This window comes from Macadamia integrifolia, unplaced genomic scaffold (genome assembly GCF_013358625.1).
Source record: "Macadamia integrifolia cultivar HAES 741 unplaced genomic scaffold, SCU_Mint_v3 scaffold2366, whole genome shotgun sequence".
Taxonomy (NCBI): domain Eukaryota; kingdom Viridiplantae; phylum Streptophyta; class Magnoliopsida; order Proteales; family Proteaceae; genus Macadamia; species Macadamia integrifolia.
Genome location: NW_024868662.1, coordinates 73,809 through 98,450, shown reverse-complemented (window position 1 = coordinate 98,450; position 24,642 = coordinate 73,809). Strand labels below are relative to the sequence as shown.

Below are 24,642 nucleotides of genomic sequence, written 5' to 3'. Positions count from 1 at the left end.
CTCTTCTGATTACCCTTTCTTTCTTAATTTAGGATTTTTATTTTCAGTCGTTACATTATTGCTATTCATTTCCCCCAAGGTTCATGGTTAGTGTATGTGATGGCTTTGCCCCTCCTAGCCATAGAACCATCAATTTATTGTTTTTATTTTAATTGTCTCCCTTTCCCTAAAGTTAAGTAGAGTAACCCTTGTAAGAGTGACTCTCTGGTCAAGTAGGGAAGCTCATATTATGATGCATCCCTCGGGCTAAGTAGAGAAACCTACTTGTGAGTCTCTCTCTAGCTTTATCCCCTTTCTTTTACTTTATTTTTATTTCAACATTTTTTTTCCTTTATTTATTTGTTTTTTTTTAATTACGTGGGTTATTTATTTTCAGTTATTTATTTATTTAATTTTAATTGCGTGGATTGCGTCTTTAAATTCTTAGATGACGAATGGTTAGGACGTTATTTTAGATACATATGTTTAGGACGGTAATTAGAATTAGATCACAACCATTAATCAGTTCACTTTCGCATTATTAAAAGAAATAAAAAATAAAGTGGCTGCTCTCCCTGTGTTCGACCCGTAGCTACACTGATCCGTACGCTTGCGGTTACATTTTAAATCTCAAACACCTTGCTAAATTTCTTTGACTTGGACAATGGAGACTATGGATCCATCCCCCTATGTGGCAGGTTTGTCTTGTCGGATTCAAATCCTCTTCCATACCACTAGAGGTTCAACGTGCATTTAACTGTTGGACAGATCTAAGGTGCGTGCCCGTGTGTTGGACAGCATGTCATACCATGTGTGTCTTGCAGAAATCAGCTTATGTCATCGGTTGGGGATTTCAATTGGCCTATTTTTGTTTTGTTGACCGAATCCCTTGGCACTTGTCACTCCAGAACTTTGTTAGTTAAGAATGTGTTTAAAATCTCTCAATTTTCTTGATTAAAATAGTATTTTTCTTGTTATGAATAGGTCATGGATGTATAAGTGCTTTGTTTTTGGTACAAGAGTTAAGTTAATGTCAGCCAATGTTTGATGGTGTTGTCTCTTCATGTAACGTAGCTCAATGCTTGAATGTTCTTGACCTCCAATCGGATTGGGCCAGGGATGGACCAGCTGGCCTCTTCTTCTCAGGTTGGGGGCATCAAAGAGTTCAAAAAAGAAAAAAAAAAAAGGGGGGGAGGGGGGGGGGTTGCAATCTGGTGGGTTTCTTAACTCGCACTATTTTGTACATTATTTTGTGATGCAGTCTTGTTGGAAACTACAGATCAGGAGATGAGAAATATACTCTTCTATATGTGCAACTTTTTTTTTTTTTTTTTTAATGAAACTTTCTAGGTTCAAGGTGTCTGTTCAAAACAAATTCAATTCTTCTATTCTTCACTATTGAATGAGCATAACTTTTAAATATTTAAGGAGAGTCCAATCACTTACGTGAAGTGGATTCCCCAATTCACATATGTTTGCTGGTCGTCACTTGTTGATAGTTTGACGGAATGAAAAAAGTCCGTTGTCCTCCTTTTCTAGTATTTTAAAGTTTTATATTACCAAAAAAGAATAGTTGTTATCCCAAATCCCAACAACAAGGAAGGGGATTGATTTCATTCCATTTTATATGCTCTCTCTCCCTCTTAGGGCCCGTTTGGTATCGTTTCTATTCCAGAAACGTCGTTTCGTGTCAAAAACGAAAATTTCAGTTTCTATGTCAAAATGCAGTTTTTAAATGAAAAAAATGATGTTTTAAAATTTTAGATTTTTATCGGGATTTTTTTTTTTTTTTTGTAAAATGGAACGAAACTGGGAAGACGGAACTCCAAAATAGAGTTCCGTCCAATCTCGTTTTTTCACTTTTTGTTCCAAAAAACAGAAACTGACTATTTAGTGCGCCAAATAGAAGATTCCGTTTTTTCGTTCCAATAGAACGAAAAAACTCCAAAAACGTTTTTTTAGAGTGATACCAAACGGAGCCTTAGTCTCTCGTCCCATTGCTTCTTGTTCACTTAGACAATTGCATCGGATGTGTGATATTGAATTTCGTTTCTCCATGAGAGATGCAATGCAATTTTTTTTCGCTAGAATATCATATATATTAAAATTATGAAAAGAAAAATTAACAAATATAGTACATCAAATGAGGGAGAGAAGAGAACCCAACCCTCACTAAGGAAGAGAAGGAAATGCACTAATTTCATCTTCAGCATTGCCATCAGCAGAAAAAGGCACCAACACAACTCCACCAAGCCAAAACCAAGAAAAAAAATCTAGATAAGTTTGAACCTAGGGCGACCAGAGGTATCCATAAGTAGATCCATCTGCACCAGCGCAGGCCAAGAAGTTACTGGCATAGAAACTTCAAACCGAACTGCTGATTTTGACAAAAAATCAGCCACTGAATTTGCTCCCCGATAACAATGGGTTATTTTCCATTCCACACCCTCCAAGTAAGACACAATTTATCCATCTTTGCCGAGGAGAGATGCATTGCAAGTTACAACATAAAAAAGAAGAAATTTATCGGGTTAGATCAGATTGCAACACTGATTAAAAGTTCCTGGGATCTAAATAAAATTCATTTCCATCTCATCATTTAGTCATTTCTCCTCTTAAAATGAATAGGCCCCAATCCCAAGGTCATTGAAATGTAATCAGAGTAGATATCAAAATCTAAAAGAAAACTTACTTCATTAAAATACTTTTTTTCTTTAATTTTTCGTGTATTTCATTTACAAAAAATAGAAAAATGGAGGAAGCTAGACAAATAGAAAGATGGAGGATAATTTTTTAGTTTCAATTGTTCATGCGTCTTAAGTAAAACCCTGAACCAAGAGAGAGATGATGTTCTTGAGCTTCGCCTCTTGCACTTGTGAATTTTTCTTTTTTGGCCAAACTCTCTTGCACCTGCAACAGCTTGGAAGAGAGCGTACGAGTAATGGGGAGAGAGAAGTGTTATTAAAAAGAAAATTATAAAACAAAATTAAATCAATCTCCTTCCGTCATTTTTATTGGAATAAATTTGTTTTTTTATTAGTATAAAATTCAAAATATTAAAAAATGAGGATAACAGACTGCTTTCAATTATGTCAAGCCCTCAATATGTGTTGACTAGTCAACTAGCATATGTGACTTGGGAATCCATTTCACATAGGTGAAGATTCACCGGACTAAGAGGGAATAAAACCCTAATGTCTCAAGCCCAAACTTCAATCCTATGGTGAGATTAAAACAAAATAAAGAAAATTAAAACTTAAGGAAAACCTAATTGATTCTAGGCTCCCTGGCAACTTAAAGACATGCTAAAAATAAAATAAAGACAAAAATTTAACAAGGCTACCAAAATCATGGCTGATGTGCTCCATAGATGGCGGTTTCTCTTTGCACAAAGAGTATTCCAAAAAGGGGCCAAAGGTGGACTTCATTCTAAGAAATAGACCAAGTAAATAGGGAAGGAGGGGAGTGGGGCACAATTCTTACAATACTCCCCTGGATCGGGCTCCTTTGTAGCACGCTTTAGAGTAACTCAGATCTAAGGGCTAAGAGTCCTACGTTACATGTTGTGTCGATAAAGGATCCCAGTCCCTGCTCCCCTAATCGTAATTTTTATTTTAGGTAAATTTTTTTTTTTTCTTTCGAATAATAGAAGAACTGCTAGCAGTCGGTTGGAAATCTTCTAAGGGTCCGTTTCGTATTGTTCTTAAGAAACGTTTCTATCATTTTTCCGTTTCAATAGAACGGAAAAAAGCAAAAATCCGTTTGGCAACCATATGATGTATTTCAGTTTTTTTGAAACAAAAGTTGAAAAAAAAAATTTGAACGACCGAAGACGGAACGACTTTTTGCTGTTTCGTCCATGTTGTTTCGTTCCAAATGTTCTAAAAAAGGAACAACTTCAGAGACAATTCCCAATAAAATACTTGCCTCCTCTGCCTTTCACGTTTGCGCACCCAAAGCTGGAGAAGAAGAAGACCACTCGCCTCCTCTGCTTTCCACCTTTGCGCACTCAGAGCTGGAGAAGAAAAAGACCGCTCGCCGAAGAAGAGAAGCACGATCGACCTTAATCATCGACTTCACTCTCAAGTTCGACGGACGGAATACACTCGCCCACGGTTTTTTCACCTCTGCCTTTCATATTTGCTCACACAGAACTGGAGAACAAGAAGACCGATCGCCGAAGAAGAGAAGCACGATCGCCGGAGAAGAGAAGCACGATCGCCGGAGAAGAGAAGCACGATCGCCTGAGAAGATTTAAGAGAAGCACGATCGACCTTGGTTTCCCCTTTTGATCTCTGCTTGTTGTCACTCAAACAGGTATGCCCTAACTCTTTAGATTTTCTCTGATATGTTGATGATGGATCATGACCTCAATAAACCTTTATAATACCCTGATCTACAACCCAAATCAAGAATGGAGAGTTCGGTATTGTTTACCTCTAAGCCTCTGCAATTTGACTGATCGGACTTGGGTTTTCTAGGGTTATTTTTTAAGAAATCTTGTATCTTCAGATCGGCAAACCTGATCTGCATCTCTCCAACCGTCGAAGGCATTTCTTGGGGAGCTTCAAACATTTAAATATCATGATGAAAGATAGGAAGCTTCAAGTAACCCAGATGATGGTCCATGAAGAAACAAATTTTAGAACATAAAAAAGATCACTGGAGGCTGACATGAATTGAAAAAAAAAAAACATTACTTATAATGGCCACCAACAGGATTCGCCGCTGCTAGTACAGAAGTACGTGCTGATAAACTTGCTAATAGCCCAACCTTTGCAACAGAGACACATTGTTGCTCCATGGCTTCTAATAGAGCCTAAGATGAACAAAAATTTTGACAAACCCCAAGCCTTAAATCCCATATGCACAACTTATTGGGCTGGCCAATTGGAACAAAAGTCACAAACCTGATGTTTTGCAGACATTTTATCAAACTCATCAATGCAGCATAATCCACGGTCTGCAAGAACCATGGCACCTGCTTGGAACAGATCAACTTTAGATATCATTTGCTGAAAAATAATCCATGAGCATAGTGTTCATGTAATCTTAAATGATGAGAGTCACAAGAACTCCGTTTATGAAGTGATTTTGTGCTAGGTTGCTAGCCAGATAATGAAGTGGCTTATGGACCTCCATTTATGGCCAACTCATTAATCCACAGAATTTTCTTATCAGTGTGGCACAATGTGTTTCAGACAAAAAATATGCCAGCAAGAAGATTGAATGTTCACCCATTTCTTATCAAGCATGTGACTTGCCAAGTTTATGGATTTGAGATAAGGTTAGGTTTTAGCTTAGCATTTCAGAAGAGAATAGAAAGAGGGAGAGGATCAAATGTGTTGCTGGTTAAGTGGTTATCATGGAGGCTTTCTGGACACAACAAAGAGGGTGAAAGAGAGGGAAAGAAAAGAAAAGAAAAAAGAAATTGAGATGAGACATTGTACATCTGAGTGATACAATTTGGGTATGATTCCAAATCTGATTTCCAGATTTCTTTGGTAATTTTTATTTGATAATTATAATAAGACATTGTTACTTGGGTTTCTTTGTTACTTTGCGGTCTTATGTTGCCTGTATTACTTTTTGTTTCTTTAGTTCAAGAAATTGTTAGTCTTCATGCATGTAAAAATGTTTTAACAATGTTTGTATCATATTCAGAAGATTAGCTTTGTTAATTCTTTTTTTAGTGTTCAGTCTTTCGTAACCCAGTACATTAACTTTTTACACTAACTTATAATGTTAACTATTATGTTTGGAAGTAGTATCCCTGCCGTTAAGTGGTCAAAACTTGAGACTACTGTTTTCATTGAGGCAATGAAAGAAGCTGTAAAAAATGGTCACAAATCCGGTAATTCATTTAACAAAACTAGATGGGAGGACATTACAAAGCAATTTCAGAAAGCTTTAAATCATATAGTTGGGAGAGAACAATTACGCAACAAGATGAACAAGTTGAAACACGCGTACCAACAATTCAAGAGACTACTTGACACAACTGGATTTGGGTGGAACTCAATGACAAAATCAGTCATAGTTGATGATGAGTCTGTATGGGATAGGGCAATACAGGTACAATAGATCTCACACGTTAGTTGAATTATTTCAAAATTAGATTGCAATGACTAGTACATCTGAGTGATATAATGGCTGCTTATGCAAGCAAATCTAGGTTGGTTGAAATACAAGAAGTATGGACTAAGCAATTGGCCAGATTTGAGCATGGTATTTGGGGATGCATATGCTAGAGGTAACTTAGGGATTGACAGCGCTCAAGATTTGGATGACATCGAAGCTGTTAATACTATTGATATTGAGCAAGTCTTTGAATCCCCTAGTACCCCGGTGCATTTAGGCATGACTGACTCCTTCCATGAGGATACTCCTACTCCAACTCACACCACCATAAAGCGAAATCTTGATAGGACACCCACGGGAGGAAGGAAAAAGAGCGCCAATAAGGGAGATAGCCATGTCAAGGACTTATATGGGAAGTATTTATCCATTAAAATTGAGAAAGCATCATGTACTTCCATTACATCTCCTGTTCGTGGTGGGGAAGGTGCATCTCGTCCTCGAGATTTCAGTGTGAGTGCATGTGAGGCGGTATTATCCTCTATACTGGTATGTCAAAGGAGACATACTTGAAGGCTACCAGTCGTATGTGTGCTAATCCTACTTGGAGGGAGTTGTTTGTCTGTGCAAAGCCTGTTAAGAGGACTTGGCTTTTAGATGCCTTGGAGTAGTTCAGGGGCAATGGGCCCTTTGTCTGATTCTACTATTTTATGATGGTTGTGTTTGAATGCTACTTTTGATCATTTTGGATTCAGGACAATACTTTCGATGATGACTACTTTTTTTTATTATTATTATTGATGTGTGTAATGTTGAACATGTGTTTTGGGTTGAGACGACATATCAGATTGTTATGTTTTACAATTATTTGTTTGCAATTGATAAGTAGTTGTCAATTTATTGCAGTTATGTCAAATGCATTATGTGAAACTTCTAGTGATGAAGAAGATATAATCATTCATATGGGAATGGAATTACTGAGTGAGGCTGTATATATTAGGGAACCATATAGGGATAGTGTATTTTCAGGTGCTGTCATGATGCATGAGGTATTGAATGGGCATGCCAACAGATGTTACGAAGAGTTTATGATGGAACGTCATGTCTTTCTCAACATATGTGATTATGTTAGACATAGGGGGTGGTTGAAAGACACAACCAACATCCGAGTGGATGAACAACTTGGAATGTTCCTATGGATTGTTGGAAAGGGTTCAAGTAATAGAGACATCCAAAATCATTTCAACCACTCAGGAGAAACAATGAGTCGAACATTCAATGTTGTCTTGATTGCAATGCAACGCCTGGCTAAGGAAAAAATCAGACCACTAGACTTCAGTATGATACCGACAGTGATTGCACAGAACCCAAAATACTACCATTTTTTCAAGGTAAATATGTTAATATGATACATGTTTGTAATTAAATATATGAATACTTATATTCTTATATGTAGTGACGATTTAATTGTCCATATATTTCATAACACTGTATTAGCGCTATAGATGGTACTCACATCCACGCAGTCGTTCTAAGAGAGGATCAAACTCGATATAAGAATCGGAAGGGGATCACAACTCAAAATGTGATGTGTGCATGTTCATTTGACATGCGATTCACATATGTATATGCGGGATGGAAAAGTAGTGCAAATGTTTGTCGAGTACTTGAACAGGCAAGGAGTGATCCTCGATTGAGTTTTCCACATCCACCTCCAGGTATTAATTTTATTATAGTATATTAGATTTCCATTTAAGTGTATACGTAATAACATATATTATTTTTCAATTGTAGGAAAGTATTATGTTGTCGACTCTGTGTATGCTAGCCAATCTGGATTTTTGATACCATTTAGGGGTGAGAGATATCATCTACCGGACTACAAAGGGCCTAGAAGATCCCCAAGAACAGCAAAAGAGTTGTTCAATTATAGGCATTCATCACTTCGAAATGTCATTGAACGTACATTTGGGGTATTGAAAAAAAAATTTCAAATTTTAATGCTCATGCACCAATTCCCAGTGAAAGTTCAGGCATCAATGGTGCTGGCATGTTGTGGGCTACGCAACTATATCGAGAAGAGCATATTGCTGATGCTGAATTTTTTTGGGATGAGTGATGATTTAAAAGTTCCAGAGGATGACTTGAATCCACCACATGAAGATTTCGTTGATCATTCTACAGCACAATCAAGTCAATGAAATAGGGCAAAAGAGATGAATGCCACTAGGCTAAGAATTACAAATGCAATGGCTAGACAGCAAAGGATGCCTGAACTAGTAGAAAACTAAAACCAATAACTATTTTGATAAAACTGAAAACCTAAATTGATCCTAAAAGTGATGTAGTACTTGTTTTATGTTACATTTATGTATGTGGTACAAGTTGATATATTATTATGAATGTCATATATTTGGATGCTTTATTAACTTCTTTGATATTTAAATTACTGTTACAAATGACTTCTTCTATGCCTCCACTCATAATAGCAAATTGTGAAATTTATGGGAAGAGTTGTGCTAAATATACAACCAAGTCAGGAAAAAATATTAGAAGAGAATTTTTCAAGTGTCAAGATTCATGTAATTTTTTCATGTGGGTGGACCAACTATATCTATGTAGATGTGGTAAAGGTCAATGCAAAGTACGAACTACGACGAAAGGTCCAAACAAGGGACAGTATTTTATATATTGCCCAAATTCAACTGGGGTAATTTATTTCTATAATTGATCTATACCTATAGATAATTTTAGATTTTTGTTTTTAATTTGATGTTAAATTTCAATGACCCTAATCACATCTATTATTTGATATAGGCTGATAACCGTGGATGTGGTATATTTGTATGGTTGAAAGATGAACCACATATCTCTACCATGCAACATACATTATATGTTCAGAAAGCTCAACATCAACATCATCCACACCACCGTCCATTTCGAACAAGTACATGAAAAGATATCTGAAAGGGACACTTAAAGGATTAGAGGACCAAACAAATAAGATGAAAGACATCCTTCATGCATTCAAGTCTTTAGAATTGGACAAAAAGTGAAAATTTGGGGAATTATGTAATAATTAACTTGGACATGGCATTGTTAATTCTGTACTTTATTCGTCCTTTTGAAACAATTTTTTTTTTGTATGTAATACTTTATTGTCCCAAAGGATTAGTAATTTCCTATTTTAATGTTATTTCTGTAATTATTGACTTAAAAAAAAAGAAAGAAAAAAAACGTTTTTGAAACAAGCATAACCAAATGGCAGAATTGTCGGTTTTTTGTTCTGAAACTATTCCATAAATAGATTCACCAAACAACCTTAAAACGTTTAAAAATGGCGTTTCGACACAGAAACTGAAACTTCCGTTTTTGACACGAAACGGAGTTTCTGGAACATAAACGATACCAAACGGGCTCTAAGAGCTCCAACCCACATGAACTGTGACTCATCACTGGCGCAAAGGGGAAAATGGAAATTAAGACTGATTTTTGATGAGCTGGGCTGAATCAAAATTGGTTCTTGGTTCCTTGCTCGATAATGGGTGGGTTCTATCATTTTTAAATAGTGCTATTGATCCATTGCGATTTAGGGCGCAGTCGTAAGCTAGCATCACTATGACAATACAGGTGGGTCCTACCTGAATGGATATCAAAATGAGCATAATTTTTTTGGAGGCAAGCTATCCTTAATAACATCTGGTTTAGGGGTGCAAGTTTGGTCATTTTGATTCAAGCCCACCTTGAGCCTCAATAAGACTTAGGCTGAGATACCCTGGCTCTGAGGGTGGGTTAAACTTGAAAATTTCTAACTTTGAATCAAGGCGGACTGAGTCAGAGTTGGGTCTTAGGCTGAACAAGCTTGAACCCATCCCATCCCAGCCCAGCCCAGCCCAGCCCAGCCCAATCTTGATTTCTCCCTGATTTAATAAAATTATATATATTTCATTAGTATGTAATATATACTCTAATGATACCATATATTAGAAGAGAACAAATCTTTTCAATTTTGGATATCCTTCTCTTCTTTCTTATTCTTTGTTATTTACCATGGTTAAAAATCTATGCCTTCTATTGTTCAACCCTTTCCCCTACGGGACAAGCACTACCAACTGTGATCAAATAACTTATATATATTGCATTAAGGACATATTTCATTTGAGTTTCAATATGCATCCCTTTGCTCCAATCTCTTTGCGATGAAATTGGAGTTGGGAGATGCCAAGAGGGGAATGGATGACGAATAAGTTGTTCAGCTAACGTTCCTTGATGGTGTCTCAGATTCCTTTTAACAGCCTCCTGCTTTCACTTCTTCTTCATCCATCCTAAAATCCCTTCCCTCCATGTGGTAGGATAAAATTCTATCAAGTTGTTCATGATCCTGTTATCCTTTATGGCATGTTTAATCAGCCTTTCCTTTTGTTACCCACTCAAGCCTGAGTTGAGGTTTTTAGGCCCGATCAAGATCAAGGCAGGCCTGAGTTAAGCTATGATATGATTGGGGTTGTACTGGGATTTTAAAATGCCCAACCTAAACTGGCCTGTTGCAGGGCTAAATTTGGATATGATTCCTCTTCATAGAGCCCATGGACCATAGAGTGTTCTCATAGCTGGGGTGACCTCGAGATGTGTGGCCGGGTCCTCCCAACCGTGAGATCACTCTATGGTCCATGGGCTCTATGGAGAGGATCCAGATTCTCAAAATCCTCATTTGTCTTTACTGTAAATTTAATGTAGTATCTTATTTGTACCAAAATAAATAAAAAATAAAGATAATATTTTATTAAAAGAAATTTAACAAGTACAAAAATCAAAACTTAGGAAAGAAGGGCCTTGGGCCTTTACTGAACAATAAATGTCAGAAACCATATCACCATATTTTAATATATAAATGGGTATTCCCCATAGGAAGAACTCAAAAAGAACCAAACTATAAAAAGCAATAATGGCACATAATATAGGGGGATATACAGAAAACCCCATAGAGCAAAGTGTAATTACAAATCAATGTAAATTGGTCACATGAGCAAGACCGTATTAAATTGTACTAATGCTACGCAAGACAATGGTCTCCACAGTTAGACCTGGTCCAAACCCTAATAGCACACCCCAATCAAACCCTTCTCCAGTTGTGGCTTTCCCTTCCTTCTTAGACTTGTTCCTCATCTCATCCAAAATAAACATCACAGTGGGGCTCGACATATTACCAAATTCGCTCAACACTTTCCTTGATGCTTTCAGCTTCTCCTCCTTCAAACCAAGGGTTTTTTCAATGAGGTCCAAAATTGCTGGGCCACCAGGGTGAGATATCCAAAAAATGGAGTTCCAATCACTAATACCGACCTTGTTGAATGCTTCCTCCATGCATTTTCCGATGTTCCCAGCGATAGTTTTGGCCACATCCTTAGATAAGCTGATTGAAAGACCTGATTGACGCAAGTGGCCTTCAACCATATCATCGGAGTCTGGGAGAATTCGAGTACCTGTAGAGAAGAGTTCGAACAATGGGCGCTCAACTGAGATGTCAGGGTCAGCACCAACTATCAAAGCTGCAGCACCATCTGCGAAAATTGCTTGCCCAAGTAGGGTGTGGAAGTCCGTCGCGGTAGGTCCCTTGAAGCCACTAACTGAGTTCAATTCCGAGCAAACGACCAGAACACGAGCACCTTTATTGTTCTCAGCAAGGTCTTTGGCAACACGGAGGACACTGCCACCACCGTAGCAGCCTAGATGATACATCATGACACGTCTGACGGTTGGTGAAAGACCAAGGAGCTTGATGAGTTGGAAGTCAGCACCGGGCGCATCAACACCAGAAATGGTAGTGAATACGACATGGGTGATCTTTGATTTGGGCTGCCCCCATTCATCGATGGCTTTTAAGGCTGCTTGTTGAGCCAACTTGGGAACCTCGACAACCATGATATCCTGGCGTGCATCAAGTGTTGAAGCCATAGGGTTGTAGAAGTCAGGGTTCTCCGCTATAATATCCTCAGTCATGTAGAGATGACGTTTTATGATTGTTGATCTGTCACCTGTTTTAGAAGGATAGAGAAAAAGAATAATGTCATTTCAATTATAAATTTAGCCCATGCAAGTTCAAATTAAATGCAAAATACTTACAGATACGCTTGAACTTGTCCTTCAAATCAGTCATGTGTTCACTCTTTGTGGATCTGAAGTAGAAATCAGGGAACTCAGGCTGACACACACAGTTAGATGGATTTGCTGTGCCGATGGCCAGAACTGTGGCTGGACCTTGTGCCCGCTGAGCTTCATAGATTTCTCCAACTGAACCCATTGCTTGTTGCTCTCTTGTGGATATATGGATCCAAAGTGTGAGAAAAGCAGAAATAGAGATAAATGAAAAGAGTAAGATGGAAGAGAAGGCTATAGAAAGTAGTGATGATTGGATGAAATAGGAATGGAAGCTGCATGGGGGGTTTTATAGAAGACGGAAGTTTGAATGGATCAATTGGCTGGTATACCCATGTGTTGTATTTTATGATCACTTAGACGTACGTAGAAGCAGCCTCTTTTGAAATCCTTTTTTATTTTTATTTTTTTAAAATAAGTGAAAGAGACTTGAGAGTAATACTGATGTTGACCTACTTGATCCCCATTCTTCAAAGTTTGATTAAAGAAGTGATTGTATACCAATTATTCACCTTGTTTGGAGACTCCGTCACACTGACCTATACTCTAATGTGTATGGGTACTTTAAGAAAAATAAAATTTGGTGTGCTGGATGAGGGGTAGGGGTCGATAGGGTTCGAAGGGGACGTGTTGTTTCTTTTTGTCGTCGTGTGAGACAACGCTGAGAGAACGGTGTTCATTATAGTCATATACGTATTTGACTTGATACCAATGTTTTTGTCTTCAGGCCATTTGGTTGTCCTACATAACAGTTCAACAACAGGAGCCTTGTTTGACTAATTAAGGCCAATCTTTTGCCACAGGTACATGGGGAAGTGGTCAATATGACCGGCATGTATAAGCATCTTCAGTGTGGAGCAGCACGATCTTTTAATCCTATTGTATTTTAACCACGGTACACGGCATGAGGCCATATTGTTCTTTCTTTCTTAATATTATTATTATCATCAATTCTGTGTTAATAGAAAATTTCTAATCTTTGCACCTTAATGAGGAAAGAACGGTTCCATCTTTAAATATTTCTCTCCCATCTTTTTTTGTAAGAAAAGGTGGGGAAGGATATAATGGGTAGACCTCGCATCAATGCATGGTGATGAGATCTAGCTACTTTTAACTTTCGTCTTTAGTTTTAAATAAAGAAAGAGAAGATGGAGACCATGAATTCAGTGAGAAGCATCAACTACGCAAATTCAATTAACTTGGAGAATGGAGACCATGGTTGCAAGAGCACCAACTATGCAAATTCAATGACTTGGACAAAATCTCTAAGGCAACATATCATTTGTTTTTATATATATTCTTGCTTAATTTCTTTGACTTGGAAATTGGAGACCATGGATCCATCTCTTGTATGTTGTAGGTTGGTCTATTTCCACATGGCAAACATATTCACTTAGGCTCCTTTTGGTTGCAACGGGAATTAAAGGGGGAAAAAATAAAATTTTAAATTTAGAAAAAAAAAAAAAAAAAAAAAAACTTTTGCAATCGTAACCCCCCATGTGATCCTATTTGATTGTACAAACTGCTTTCATATATTATTATTATTATTATTTTTACCATATTTATTGATGATAATTTTATATATAATTTTTATTTTTCATTTTATAGCAAAGGGTTTGGATGCAAAGTAAAGTATAATTTAATAACCAAATATGGAATGATTTTGAGTTAATGATATAGTCACATGGGTGAACGATTACAAAAATATCCTTTATATTTGAAAAATTCACTTCTCTTTCCTTTAATTTCCCTTGCACCTAACGAAGCCCTAGAGATCAAAACTTATGACAAATTCAATTTTGCACATGGGCCATCTCTTCATAAATAACAAAATTTGAGTGCCAAATATGCACACTTTGGAATTCTACAGTAAGGGAGCGTTATGTTTCTGAATGATAAGAATGTGTTTGATAATCCTTATTTAGAAGCATTTCAGGATATATATTTTTCGGATTAAAAACATATTTAGAGTGAGTAAACCAAATTTTATATTTTATGCTATAACTTATTTATGACCTGCTTTACCAAAAAAAACTTATTTATGACCTATTCTAAAACCATAATCCTCTCATGTAATAAAATGTGTCTTGCACACATCAATCTGACTTATACGCTACATCATCACTAATACATTTACAATTATAAAAGTGCTTATAAGCACAAGATAAAATACCGAAATGGAATAAATAACTATTATGATAACCAAGGATCAATTTTTGTTAGTTAAAAATGCGTTGGAAACGGTCTTTCAATCTTCCTGGTTAAAATAGCTTTTTCCGTAATGAATATGGACTAGATTGGGAAGAAAAAAGTGTCCCATAACCTAGGTCATTGATGCATAAGGTTCTTATTGATTATTTTCTTATATATTTATAAACGGGCTAAGTTAATGCCAATCAATATTTTCATGTAGCAAATTTATGCTGTCCCCCTTTCATGTGATGTAGCTCAATACATTAACGACTCTGATCTTTCGTTGGGGACAGGCCAGGGGTGGACCGGCTTCTTCTTCTTGATCTCGGCCACCAAAGAGTCAAAACAGAAATAGGCAATCTAAGTGGGCTTCCTAACTAGTACCATTACGTACATCAGGTGTGATGCAGTTTTTTTTTTTTTTTTTTTATAAATTACAGTTCTTCTAAACGATAGTCCAACTCTTTTAAGTTTCAAGAGTTTATACACTTACGGTGTTTGCTCAAAGTAAATCCATTTCTTATATTCTTTACTATTGAATGAGTATAGTTTTTACATATTTGAAGAGACAATAAAACCATGATGTTTCAAACCGAAACTTCAATCTTACCGTCGAGATAAAAAATAATAATAATAATAATAAATACAATTACAAACTAATTAAGGAAAACCTAATTGATTCTAGGCTCCTTGGAAACTTAAGACATGCTAAAAATAAAATAAAGACAATAAGGTAATAAGGCTGCGAAAATCATGTCTGCTGTGCTCCATAGATGGCGGCTTCTCATTGCTCCAAGAATATTCCAAAATAGGACCAAGGAAGGGCTTCATTCTAAGAAATAGGCCAAGTAAGTAGGGAAGGAGGGGAGTGAGGGCATGATTTTTTACAATCCTACCCTAATTGCAACTCTATATTTTATTTTATTTTTGTTAAAAATCAGTAAAAGTATGTATTGAATAAATGAAGAATTACAATCACAAAGAATAGGAGAAAAAACCCATTGAATTATCTCTTCATCTTTGGTATTTCCATTAGTAGAAAGGTAACCCAATCAAAGGTAAAGTTAACTAACAAAATCTATATCGTAGTCTCATGTTTGAGTCCAAAATTATTTCATGTAAAACAAAGGATGACGCAGAGTTCTAGCTTGTAGTTAACCAAGTTGTTGCAACATGTTAACCAATCTATCAGCTACTACGTTTCCTTCCTATAGCAGTATGAAATCTTCCATGAAATGCCATTTAAATATATTTTATACAACCATTATTTTTGCTGGAAAATCCATGAAACTTTTTAATTGGTCATGCAATTCACCACAACATGCGAGTTAAATTCAATCCACAAATTCATAGCATTCATCAATGAAGCGGTGTACAGCCCAAAGAAGAAATCGCTGAATTCTGCCATGAAGTTGGTTCCCACACCTTTACAGACAGCAAAACTTCACTTTGGAGATCCATTGCTATCCTTAACAATGCTACTAGCACCAAAACAACTTGGATTTCCAAGAGAACATCTGTCAATGTTTAATTTGAGGAGATCAGATGAAGGAGGCACCCAAATAACTTCAAGAATTTTTGCAAGAGGAGCTCGGGAAATTGATATCATAAATTTCTTGGAAACCAAAAAATCTCTTTGCCATTTTAGAAAAAATTTGGAGATCTTGAATGATTGAATTCACCACCTGATCTACTGGACAAGATTTATCATCAAACCGTTGATTATTCCTTTCCTTCAAAATCTGGTGAGAAATCAGAATAACTGTAGCAAGCCATACCTTTCCAATCGAGACTACTTGAGATTTTCTCTTCCACCAAGAGAATGACTCTTCAAGAGAGGGAAAACTACTCCATCTTTGATAAAAAAAAATAAAATAAATAAAAATAAAAAATAAAAAATAATTCAACAATTTAGACCAAAGAGAGATGAATTGATTCCACAGTTTTGAGGCAAAGATGACATCGAGATGCCATAGAAATATTACGCTTCGATACTTTATCATCGGTTGGAAGACTACCATAAATTAACCTCCAGCTAAAGAGAGATGACCTGGGGTGCAGGCCTTTTTGCCAATTAATTTCGTCCGTGTTGATGCAGGTAATTTCTCTCTAAGGCTATCCCAAGCCGAGAAAAAAGTGAACTTGCTTGATTCAAAAAGAGATCAAATTTATTATCTTTAACAACCACCGTGGGGAGAGAAAAATGGTCTTTACAATATCACAAAGAGCCTTCATATCATCCGAAACAACCAGAGGAAGAGCCCGTCGGTTGGAAATTTTCTAAGAGCTCCAACTTACATGAACTGTGACTTACCATTGGTAGTAGCACCAATGGCCTTTTCGTCACATCTGATTAAACGGAAGACTCTTATTACTCGTGTTTGGGATACGTTGAAAAAGAAAAATCCCTTGCTTCGGTGAATGATTCCGCCTTTGATTCGATCGATTTGAATTATCATGTCTCTCTATCCCCTGATGTGGCTGAAACTGCCTTTGGTCAGTGTCACAAATCATGACTTTTTGCTTCTAACTTTGTTGAATATTCAGTAAATGTGTTTCTTCGGATCGTTGGAGAAAGGGAAATCAGGACTGAATTTGATAAGCTGGGTTGAATCGAAATTGGTCCATAGTTCCTTGCTCGGTTTGGTGGCTTCCATCATTTTTTCATAGTTTTCATGGGAGCGATCCATTGCAATTTAGAGTGGAGGTCTAGGAAAGCATCAATGTGACCATGCATGAGGTTCCTACCCGAATGGATACCAAAATGAGCATAGTTTTTTCGGAGGCAAGACATCCTTAATATTTAATAACATCCCGCTTTGGGCCAATGTGCACTTCCAACATCCTTATTTGAATTTAAGGTAGTATTCTACCAGAAAGTACAAAAAACAAAACTTAGGAAAGAAGGGCCTTGGGTCTTTACTGAACAATAAATGTTAAAAACCTTATCACTATATTAACATATAAATGGGACTTCCCCATCGGGAAAACTAAAAAAGAAACAAAAAAAAAAAAAAAAAAAAAAGCAATGAAGGCACATAATATAAAGCTATATAAAAAGCCACAACTAAACCCCACAATAAGGCCCGAATTAAATTGTACTAATGCTACGCAAGATAACTGTCTCCACAGTTAGACCTGGTCCAAACCCTAATAGCACACCCCAATCGAATCCTTCTCCAGTTGTGGCTTTCCCTTCCTTCAAAGACTTATTCCTCATCTCATCTAAAATGAACATCACAGTGGGACTCGACATATTACCAAATTCACTCAATACTTTCCTTGATGCTTTCAGCTTCTCCTCCTTCAAACCAAGGGTTTTTTCAATGAGGTCCAAAATTGCTGGGCCACCAGGGTGAGATATCCAAAAAATGGAGTTCCAATCACTAATACCAACTTTGCTGAATGCTTCCTCCAAGCACTTTCCAATGTTCCCAGCGATAGTTTTGGCTACATCCTTAGATAAGCTGATTGAAAGACCTGCTTGACGCAAGTGGCCTTCAACCATATCATCTGAGTCTGGGAGAATTCGAGTACCAGTCGAGAAGAGTTGGTACAATGGACGCTCAACTGATGTATCAGGGTCTGCACCAACTATTAAAGCTGCAGCACCATCCGCGAAGATTGCTTGCCCAAGTAGAGTGTGGAAGTCAGTCGCAGTAGGTCCCTTGAAGCCACTAACTGAGTTTAACTCCGAGCAAACAACAAGAACACGGGCACCCTTATTGTTCTCAGCAAGGTCCTTGGCAACACGGAGGACACTGCCACCACCGTAGCAGCCTAGATGATACATCATGACACGTCTGACGGTGGGTGAAAGACCAAGGAGCTTGATGAGTTGGAAGTCGGCACCAGGTGCATCAACACCAGAAATGGTAGTGAATACAACATGGGTGATCTTTGATTTGGGCTGCCCCCATTCATCGATGGCTTTTAATGCTGCCTGTTGAGCCAACTTGGGAAGCTCGACAACCATAATATCTTGGCGTGCATCAAGCGATGGAGCAATAGGGTTGTAGAAGTCAGGGTTCTCCGCTATAATATCCTCAGTCATGTAGAGATGACGTTTTATGATTGTTGATCTGTCACCTGTTTTAGAAGCATAGAGAAAAAGAATAATGTCATTTCAATTGGCAAATTAGCTTAATTACTTAATTGTATCCATGCAAGTTCAAATTAAATGCAAAGTACTTACAGATACGCTTGAACTTGTCCTTCAAATCAGTCATATGCTCACTCTTTGTGGATCTGAAGTAGAAATCAGGGAACTCAGGCTGATACATACAATTGGTTGGATTTGCTGTGCCGATGGCCAGAACTGTGGCTGGACCCTGTGCGCGCTGAGCTTCATAGATTTCTCCAACTGAGCCCATTGCTTCTTGTTCTGTTGTGGATATACGGATCCAAATTAAGGGTAGGAAAATCCGAAATAGAGGAATGAATGAAGATGGAAGGGAAGGCTATAGAAAGTAGAAACGATGGTTGGATTGATGAAATAGCAATGAGTGATGCATGGGGTTTTATAGAAGTTGGAAGCAGCTGTTTTTTGAAATCTTCTAAAAGAAAATAATAATAATAATAAGTCAAAAAGGCTTAGATGGTCAATTACTCCGCTTTGTTTGGAGACTCCGTCACTTTGAGTATTTGTTGACTTTGATAGCTAAATACTCTAAAATCATGCAATGATGTAGAGTTTTTAAATATCTTTTTCGTCTTGTGTGACAACGGTTAGACTACGGTGTTTCATTTTCGTATATTCATCCTGTATAAAAAATAAAATAAAATAAAAAAATTGTTGTACAACTGTGACGTTGTTTGACTGATTAAGATTTGGGGCAAAGATCATAGCCATCATCTCCATAAAATCAAGAATCTCATTTGTATTGATGCTCTATCATATATTTTCATTGGTCCCCACATAGTGATCGATTAGGTTATCATCGATTAGGTTATCAATATATTCTTTTTACTATAAATCAGTATTTATTATATATATATATATATATATATATAATGAAAAGATAAGAAATGAGGTAAGAATGTACATCATAGACATCCAAATCAAGGTAAACATCTCATCAAAGCAAAGCTGAATACAAAAAAAAATAAGTCATCTACTCCTTCACCTCTGGCATCGTCATCAGCAGATCGACAAAACAAACAGACTTACAATTAACAAGCAACTACAATACTTTGCCTATGTGAACATGTATCTTGGTCTTCTACCAAAAAAAAAAAAGCTTGGTTAAACCATCAACAATAAAATAAAGGTTATTATTATCAATTTTTTTTTTCTATATATAAAATGGAAAAAGGTTGGGTATGTCGCCAGTATACTCAGATATGCATCTATCTTTGTCCTCCTCCCCTTGAAAAAGTCCTATACACCCCTGTCATCCCAGCTATCCCATTGGTGGAGCCACTAGCTCTAGAAAAGTCGACGACATATCTAACATCCTTCCAATTAAAATAGTCCAATCTTTGAACCTTACTGATTTCAACTTCTGTAACAATCATTTTAATATTGAATACAAATACTTTTATTTGTGGAACTATTCGGTTCCTCGTTTTGCTATAGTTGGGTCAAAATAATCTATAACATTTTTATTAATTTCTCCCATTTATTTTATTTTTATTAAATATATATATATATATATATATATTTTTTGATAAATACCATTTCAATCAGAAGCACGCGAGGAACACGCAATAGAAGGATTACATGGTCCCTTTAACCATAGAGTGGAACACTTCCAGACTATCATACTAGAGTTTCCAGGCTAGAGTATCTGCCATATTGTTAGATTTTCTAGGAATAGAGGAGAAGAGAAGCTAATGTTCTTTTAGACGGTGGTAAACCTCTTCTAGGTTTCAAGGGTTATACAACATACATCCAAGCCATAGGGTGTCCGTCTGCTCAAAGCAAATTCAATTATTCTATTCTTCACTATTGAAAAAGCGTAGCTTTTATGTGTTTAAAGAGAAAGTAAACCCTAATATCTCAAGCCCACGCTTCAATCCTATGGCTGAGATTAAAACAAAACAAAGACAATTAAAATTAAGGAAAACCAAATCGATTCTTGGCTCCTTGGCAATTATCTTATGAACGGAGATTGATCCTTGGTTACTTGCGAGGTTGGGTGGGATATTGTTAAAGCCTTAACAGGTGACCTTCTCAAGGCCTTTGATCTACTACATTAGCTGTATCCACTTAGATTGACTGGCTGAAAAGTGAATTAATTTTCTAAGCTTGAACTGATTGGGTAAAAAGGAGACCAGAGATAGGGAATGGTGTTGGGCCAACAGGAGAGACCTTTTCCTTCTTGGGTGGCAATCCCATTGATTTCTTTTTTTTTTTTTGGCTAGAGGATTCAAAAACTTTATTAAAAAAAAAAAAAAAATTACAATAGAAAACGCCACCAAAAAGCTTCAAGAATTTCCGTCTTCGGTATTGCTATCAACAGGGAAACTCAAGCCTAGCTAATAATTCCATTGATCCTATGTTTTGCCTTCTAAAATTGTAATTAATTTATTAATTAAGGGTTTTTTGTTTTTTATGATTTGGAAAGTTTGAAGTAAAGATATAGTACGATGAATTGGTTATAACTACATATTGAAAAAGAGTAATTTATTATGAAAAAATTGAAGGAATTTGAGTCAAACTGTGGTTAATGCTAAAAGGATGACGACTTGCAAAGGAGGGTGCTAAGACAGGGACCACATGTTGTAAGCCCATATTTCCTTCTCATATAAGAAAGGAAATTGAACATGATGCTGTTGGAAGGCCATGGTATAGATTTATCTAGTCCTCCTCCACTGTTGATGGCAATGCCAAAGGTGGAGGAGCGGGATTAGTGTCTGATCTCTGCAATCTGTGTGGAGATTTTCTCATTACTATGTTTTGATGTGTTATCTTTTCTTTTATTTTTAAAAAAGTCCGAGAATTTCTAGCAAAAAAAAAATAATAATAATAATAAATAAAGAAGATGACTTGGTTCTTTTATATGACGAGCCGATGAGATGATCTCCTATATATTTACGCTTAATAATGAAACAGTTCCAACGTCCACATTTGTGCTTCCAACAAATTTAAGGAAGTATTTATTAATAAAAGGACTTAAACCGTATCAACATATTAATACATAAATTCAAGAAGCTATGACTGAACAATCGAGCAATGAAGGCACATAATATAGGGCTATATAGAAAACCCCAACTAAACCCCCATTCGAAATAAATTGGTAAGATCAGCTAGCCCGAATTAAACTGTATCAATGCTACGCAAGACAATTGTCTCAACGGTTAGACCTGGTCCAAACCCTAATAACACACCCCAATCAAACCCTTCTCCAGTTGTGGCTTTTCCTTCCTTTTTAGACTTATTCCTCATCTCATCCAAAATGAACATCACAGTGGGGCTCGACATATTACCAAATTCACTCAACACTTTCCTTGATGCCTTCAGTTTGTCCTCCTTCAAACCGAGGGTCACTTCAATTAGGTCCAAAATTGCCGGCCCACCAGGATGAGAGACCCAAAAAATGGAGTTCCAATCACTAATACCAACCTTTCTGAATGCTTCCTCCATGCATTTTCCGATGTTCCCAGCAATAGTTTTAGCCACATCCTTGGATAAGCTGATTGAAAGACCTGATTGACGCAAGTGGCCTTCAACCATATCATCTGAGTCTGGGAGAATTCGTGTACCAGCTGAGAAGAGTTGGAACAATGGGCGCTCCACTGATGTGTTGGGGTTTGCACCAACTATTAAAGCTGCAGCACCATCTGCGAAGATTGCCTGCCCAAGCAAGGTGTGGAAGTCGGTTGCCGTAGGTCCCTTGAAGCCACTAACTGAGTTCAACTCCGAGCAAACAACTAGGACACGAGCACCCTTATTGTTCTCAGCAAGGTCTTTGGCAACACGAAGGACACTGCCACCACCGTAACAGCCGAGGTGATACATCATGACACGTCTGACGGTGGGTGAAAGGCCAAGTAGCTTGATGAGTTGGAAGTCGGCACCAGGTGCATCAACACCAGAAATGGTGGTGAATACAACATGGGTGATCTTTGATTTGGGCTGTCCCCATTCTTCGATGGCTTTCAAGGCTGCTTGTTGAGCCAACTTGGGAACCTCGACAACCATAATATCTTGGCGTGCATCAAGTGTTGGAGCCATAGGGTTGTAGAAGTCAGGGTTCTCCGCTATAATATCCTCAGTCATGTAGAGATGACGTTTTGTGATTGTTGATCTGTCACCTGTTATAGAAGCATAGAAAAAAGAAATGTCAAACCAAATGCAGGAATCCTATTAGCTTTATAAGTTAATTTCAGAAATGTAATAAAGTACTTACAGATTCGCTTGAACTTGTCTTTCAATTCAGTCATATGTTCACTCTTTGTGGATCTGAAGTAGAAATCAGGGAACTCAGGCTGATACACGCAGTTGGATGGATTTGCTGTGCCAATGGCCAGAACTGTGGCTGGACCCTGCGAGCAGTGCGCTTCATAGATTTCTCCAATTGAACCCATTGCTTGTTACTCTTTTGTGGATAGAAGAATAAATTATGATGGAAGGGAAGGATATAGAAACTAGCAAGCGATGATGATTCGATGAAATAGAGAATGAATTAAGATGGAAGGATGGCTAGCTATGGAAACAATAAGCAAGCAAGTGATGACTTGATGAAATAGCTAGACAGATGCATGGGGTTTTATAGAAGTTGGAAGTTTGAATCGATCCATTATTGGCAACTTAGACGCTGAAGTGGTATATAGCCTTTTTTTGAAAACAAGTCAAAGAGACTTGGAGTAATACAACTAATAGTTGACTAAGTTTTGGGGCATCTTCATCACCTTTGTTTGTAGACTCCGTCGCATTGACTTGTAGTTTTCGTATAGAGTTTTTAATTTTTAATTTTTTGGTGGTGAGAGATAATTAGTGTGGTTGGGGTTCGAATAAATTATCCGGCTCATCTCCAACGCATTGGATTTTCAACCCATCTGATGGCTAGAAAGACGTGACATGCACCCCAATATATAGGTGAACACCCCCAATTCTCTCGACCGTTGGATGTTGAATTGAACACCCTCCATGTTGGAGAAGATCTTTTCCCTCAAAAAAAAATATGTGGTATTTTTTTTCAACCCTCCCCATCCCCTTCATGTGAGACTCCTTCTTAACTAAGAAAAAGTCTATAAAGTGACTTGTGAGACAACATTATTGAAAGAACTGTGTTTGATATATATGTTTGAGCTAGTGATAGCAATGTTATGTATCCATCCAATTTTTGTTGTGTACAAACAATAAGTGAACAGGCGCCTTGTTTGACTAATTAAGGTCATTATTACCAATTTTGTGTTAATATCAATCATTGTACCTTAAATTTCCAACTTTAGTAATCCTTCTATAATTTTTATTTCCAATTACTAACAGCTGTTTACCTAGTCATGCATTTTCTTTTATTGGTAGGAACTTAGATATGCATCAATGCAAGGTGATGGGATTTTAAATGAAAGAAGAGAAAATGGAGATCAACTATATTTTGTTATTAAATTCAATTTTGTTCATAATTTGCATAGAACAGGACTAGGTCATTGGTAGAGATATTTGACAGGAAGATAATCTTTAATATGTATTTTTCAAATACTTCTCTAATGTAATATTTAATCACATCAAAGAGGAGTTTGAGTCCCAGAGATCTATCCTGAAGCCGCAAGGAGCTTCAACAATCAGCCAGCATTCGTACCCGATAATAGGTGGCACATACGGTTCTTAGTAGCCCAAATTCGAACAAATCTTGATCCATTTCAACTATTTCCTTCGAAGAAGCACGAAAATAGGACCAACTCAATCAAATCGATAGTTAAGACGATATTAAAAGATCTGATTTAGTTTTCTTCTTTCATATCTAGTCAGTTTCTGAACTATTACTCTCTAGACAATCGAAAGTTAACATTGTGTAAGCTCGAACAACAAAAATTCGGAAAGAAATTTGGTAGCCTCCTAAGCAGGATTTTATCAAGCTAAACATAGATGGTTGCTCTCTTGGAAATCCAAGTCGATGAGGAACGAGTGGAGTTTATCGAGACAACAATGGGAAGCCAATAAGATGTTTTGCAATTATCACGGTATCTCTACAAACTTTGTGGCCGAGTGTGCAACTTTCTTCTTGGGTATCTGATAGGCTATGCAAATGAACCTGAGGAAGCTTTGGGTAGAATGCCACTCTCAAT

At 37.1% G+C, this 24,642-nt stretch overlaps 3 protein-coding genes across 3 annotated transcripts; all 3 read right to left on the bottom strand.

The window, feature by feature from the left end:
* Positions 1-10,913: 10,913 nt before the first annotated feature.
* LOC122066380 (chalcone synthase-like) lies at positions 10,914-12,454 on the bottom strand. The gene is made up of 2 exons (XM_042630195.1): positions 12,181-12,454; positions 10,914-12,092 (listed from the first exon to the last, which is right to left on the bottom strand). The coding sequence occupies exons 1-2, from the start codon at positions 12,356-12,358 to the stop codon at positions 11,095-11,097; spliced, it is 1,176 nt and encodes a 391-aa protein (XP_042486129.1). The 5' UTR covers positions 12,359-12,454; the 3' UTR covers positions 10,914-11,094.
* A 4,782-nt stretch (positions 12,455-17,236) lies between these two features.
* On the bottom strand, positions 17,237-18,881 carry LOC122066378 (chalcone synthase 2-like). Its single transcript, XM_042630193.1, has 2 exons — positions 18,602-18,881; positions 17,237-18,495 (listed from the first exon to the last, which is right to left on the bottom strand). Exons 1-2 carry the CDS (start codon positions 18,777-18,779, stop codon positions 17,498-17,500), a joined length of 1,176 nt encoding a protein of 391 aa, XP_042486127.1. The 5' UTR covers positions 18,780-18,881; the 3' UTR covers positions 17,237-17,497.
* A 2,609-nt stretch (positions 18,882-21,490) lies between these two features.
* LOC122066379 (chalcone synthase 2-like) lies at positions 21,491-23,075 on the bottom strand. Its single transcript, XM_042630194.1, has 2 exons — positions 22,761-23,075; positions 21,491-22,665 (listed from the first exon to the last, which is right to left on the bottom strand). The coding sequence occupies exons 1-2, from the start codon at positions 22,936-22,938 to the stop codon at positions 21,668-21,670; spliced, it is 1,176 nt and encodes a 391-aa protein (XP_042486128.1). The 5' UTR covers positions 22,939-23,075; the 3' UTR covers positions 21,491-21,667.
* Positions 23,076-24,642: the final 1,567 nt, after the last annotated feature.

What these genes read in the sequence shown, in the direction of transcription:
- LOC122066380 (XM_042630195.1), bottom strand. Translation starts at nt 12,358, where the DNA reads ATGGGTTCAGTTGGAGAAATCTATGAAGCTCAGCGGGCACAAGGTCCA. An exon ending in GGACAAGTTCAAGCGTATCT is followed by an intron (nt 12,093 to 12,180) that starts GTAAGTATTTTG and finishes CTTCTAAAACAG; the next exon opens with GTGACAGATCAACAATCATA.
- LOC122066379 (XM_042630194.1), bottom strand. Translation starts at nt 22,938, where the DNA reads ATGGGTTCAATTGGAGAAATCTATGAAGCGCACTGCTCGCAGGGTCCA. An exon ending in AGACAAGTTCAAGCGAATCT is followed by an intron (nt 22,666 to 22,760) that starts GTAAGTACTTTA and finishes CTTCTATAACAG; the next exon opens with GTGACAGATCAACAATCACA.
- LOC122066378 (XM_042630193.1), bottom strand. Translation starts at nt 18,779, where the DNA reads ATGGGCTCAGTTGGAGAAATCTATGAAGCTCAGCGCGCACAGGGTCCA. An exon ending in GGACAAGTTCAAGCGTATCT is followed by an intron (nt 18,496 to 18,601) that starts GTAAGTACTTTG and finishes CTTCTAAAACAG; the next exon opens with GTGACAGATCAACAATCATA.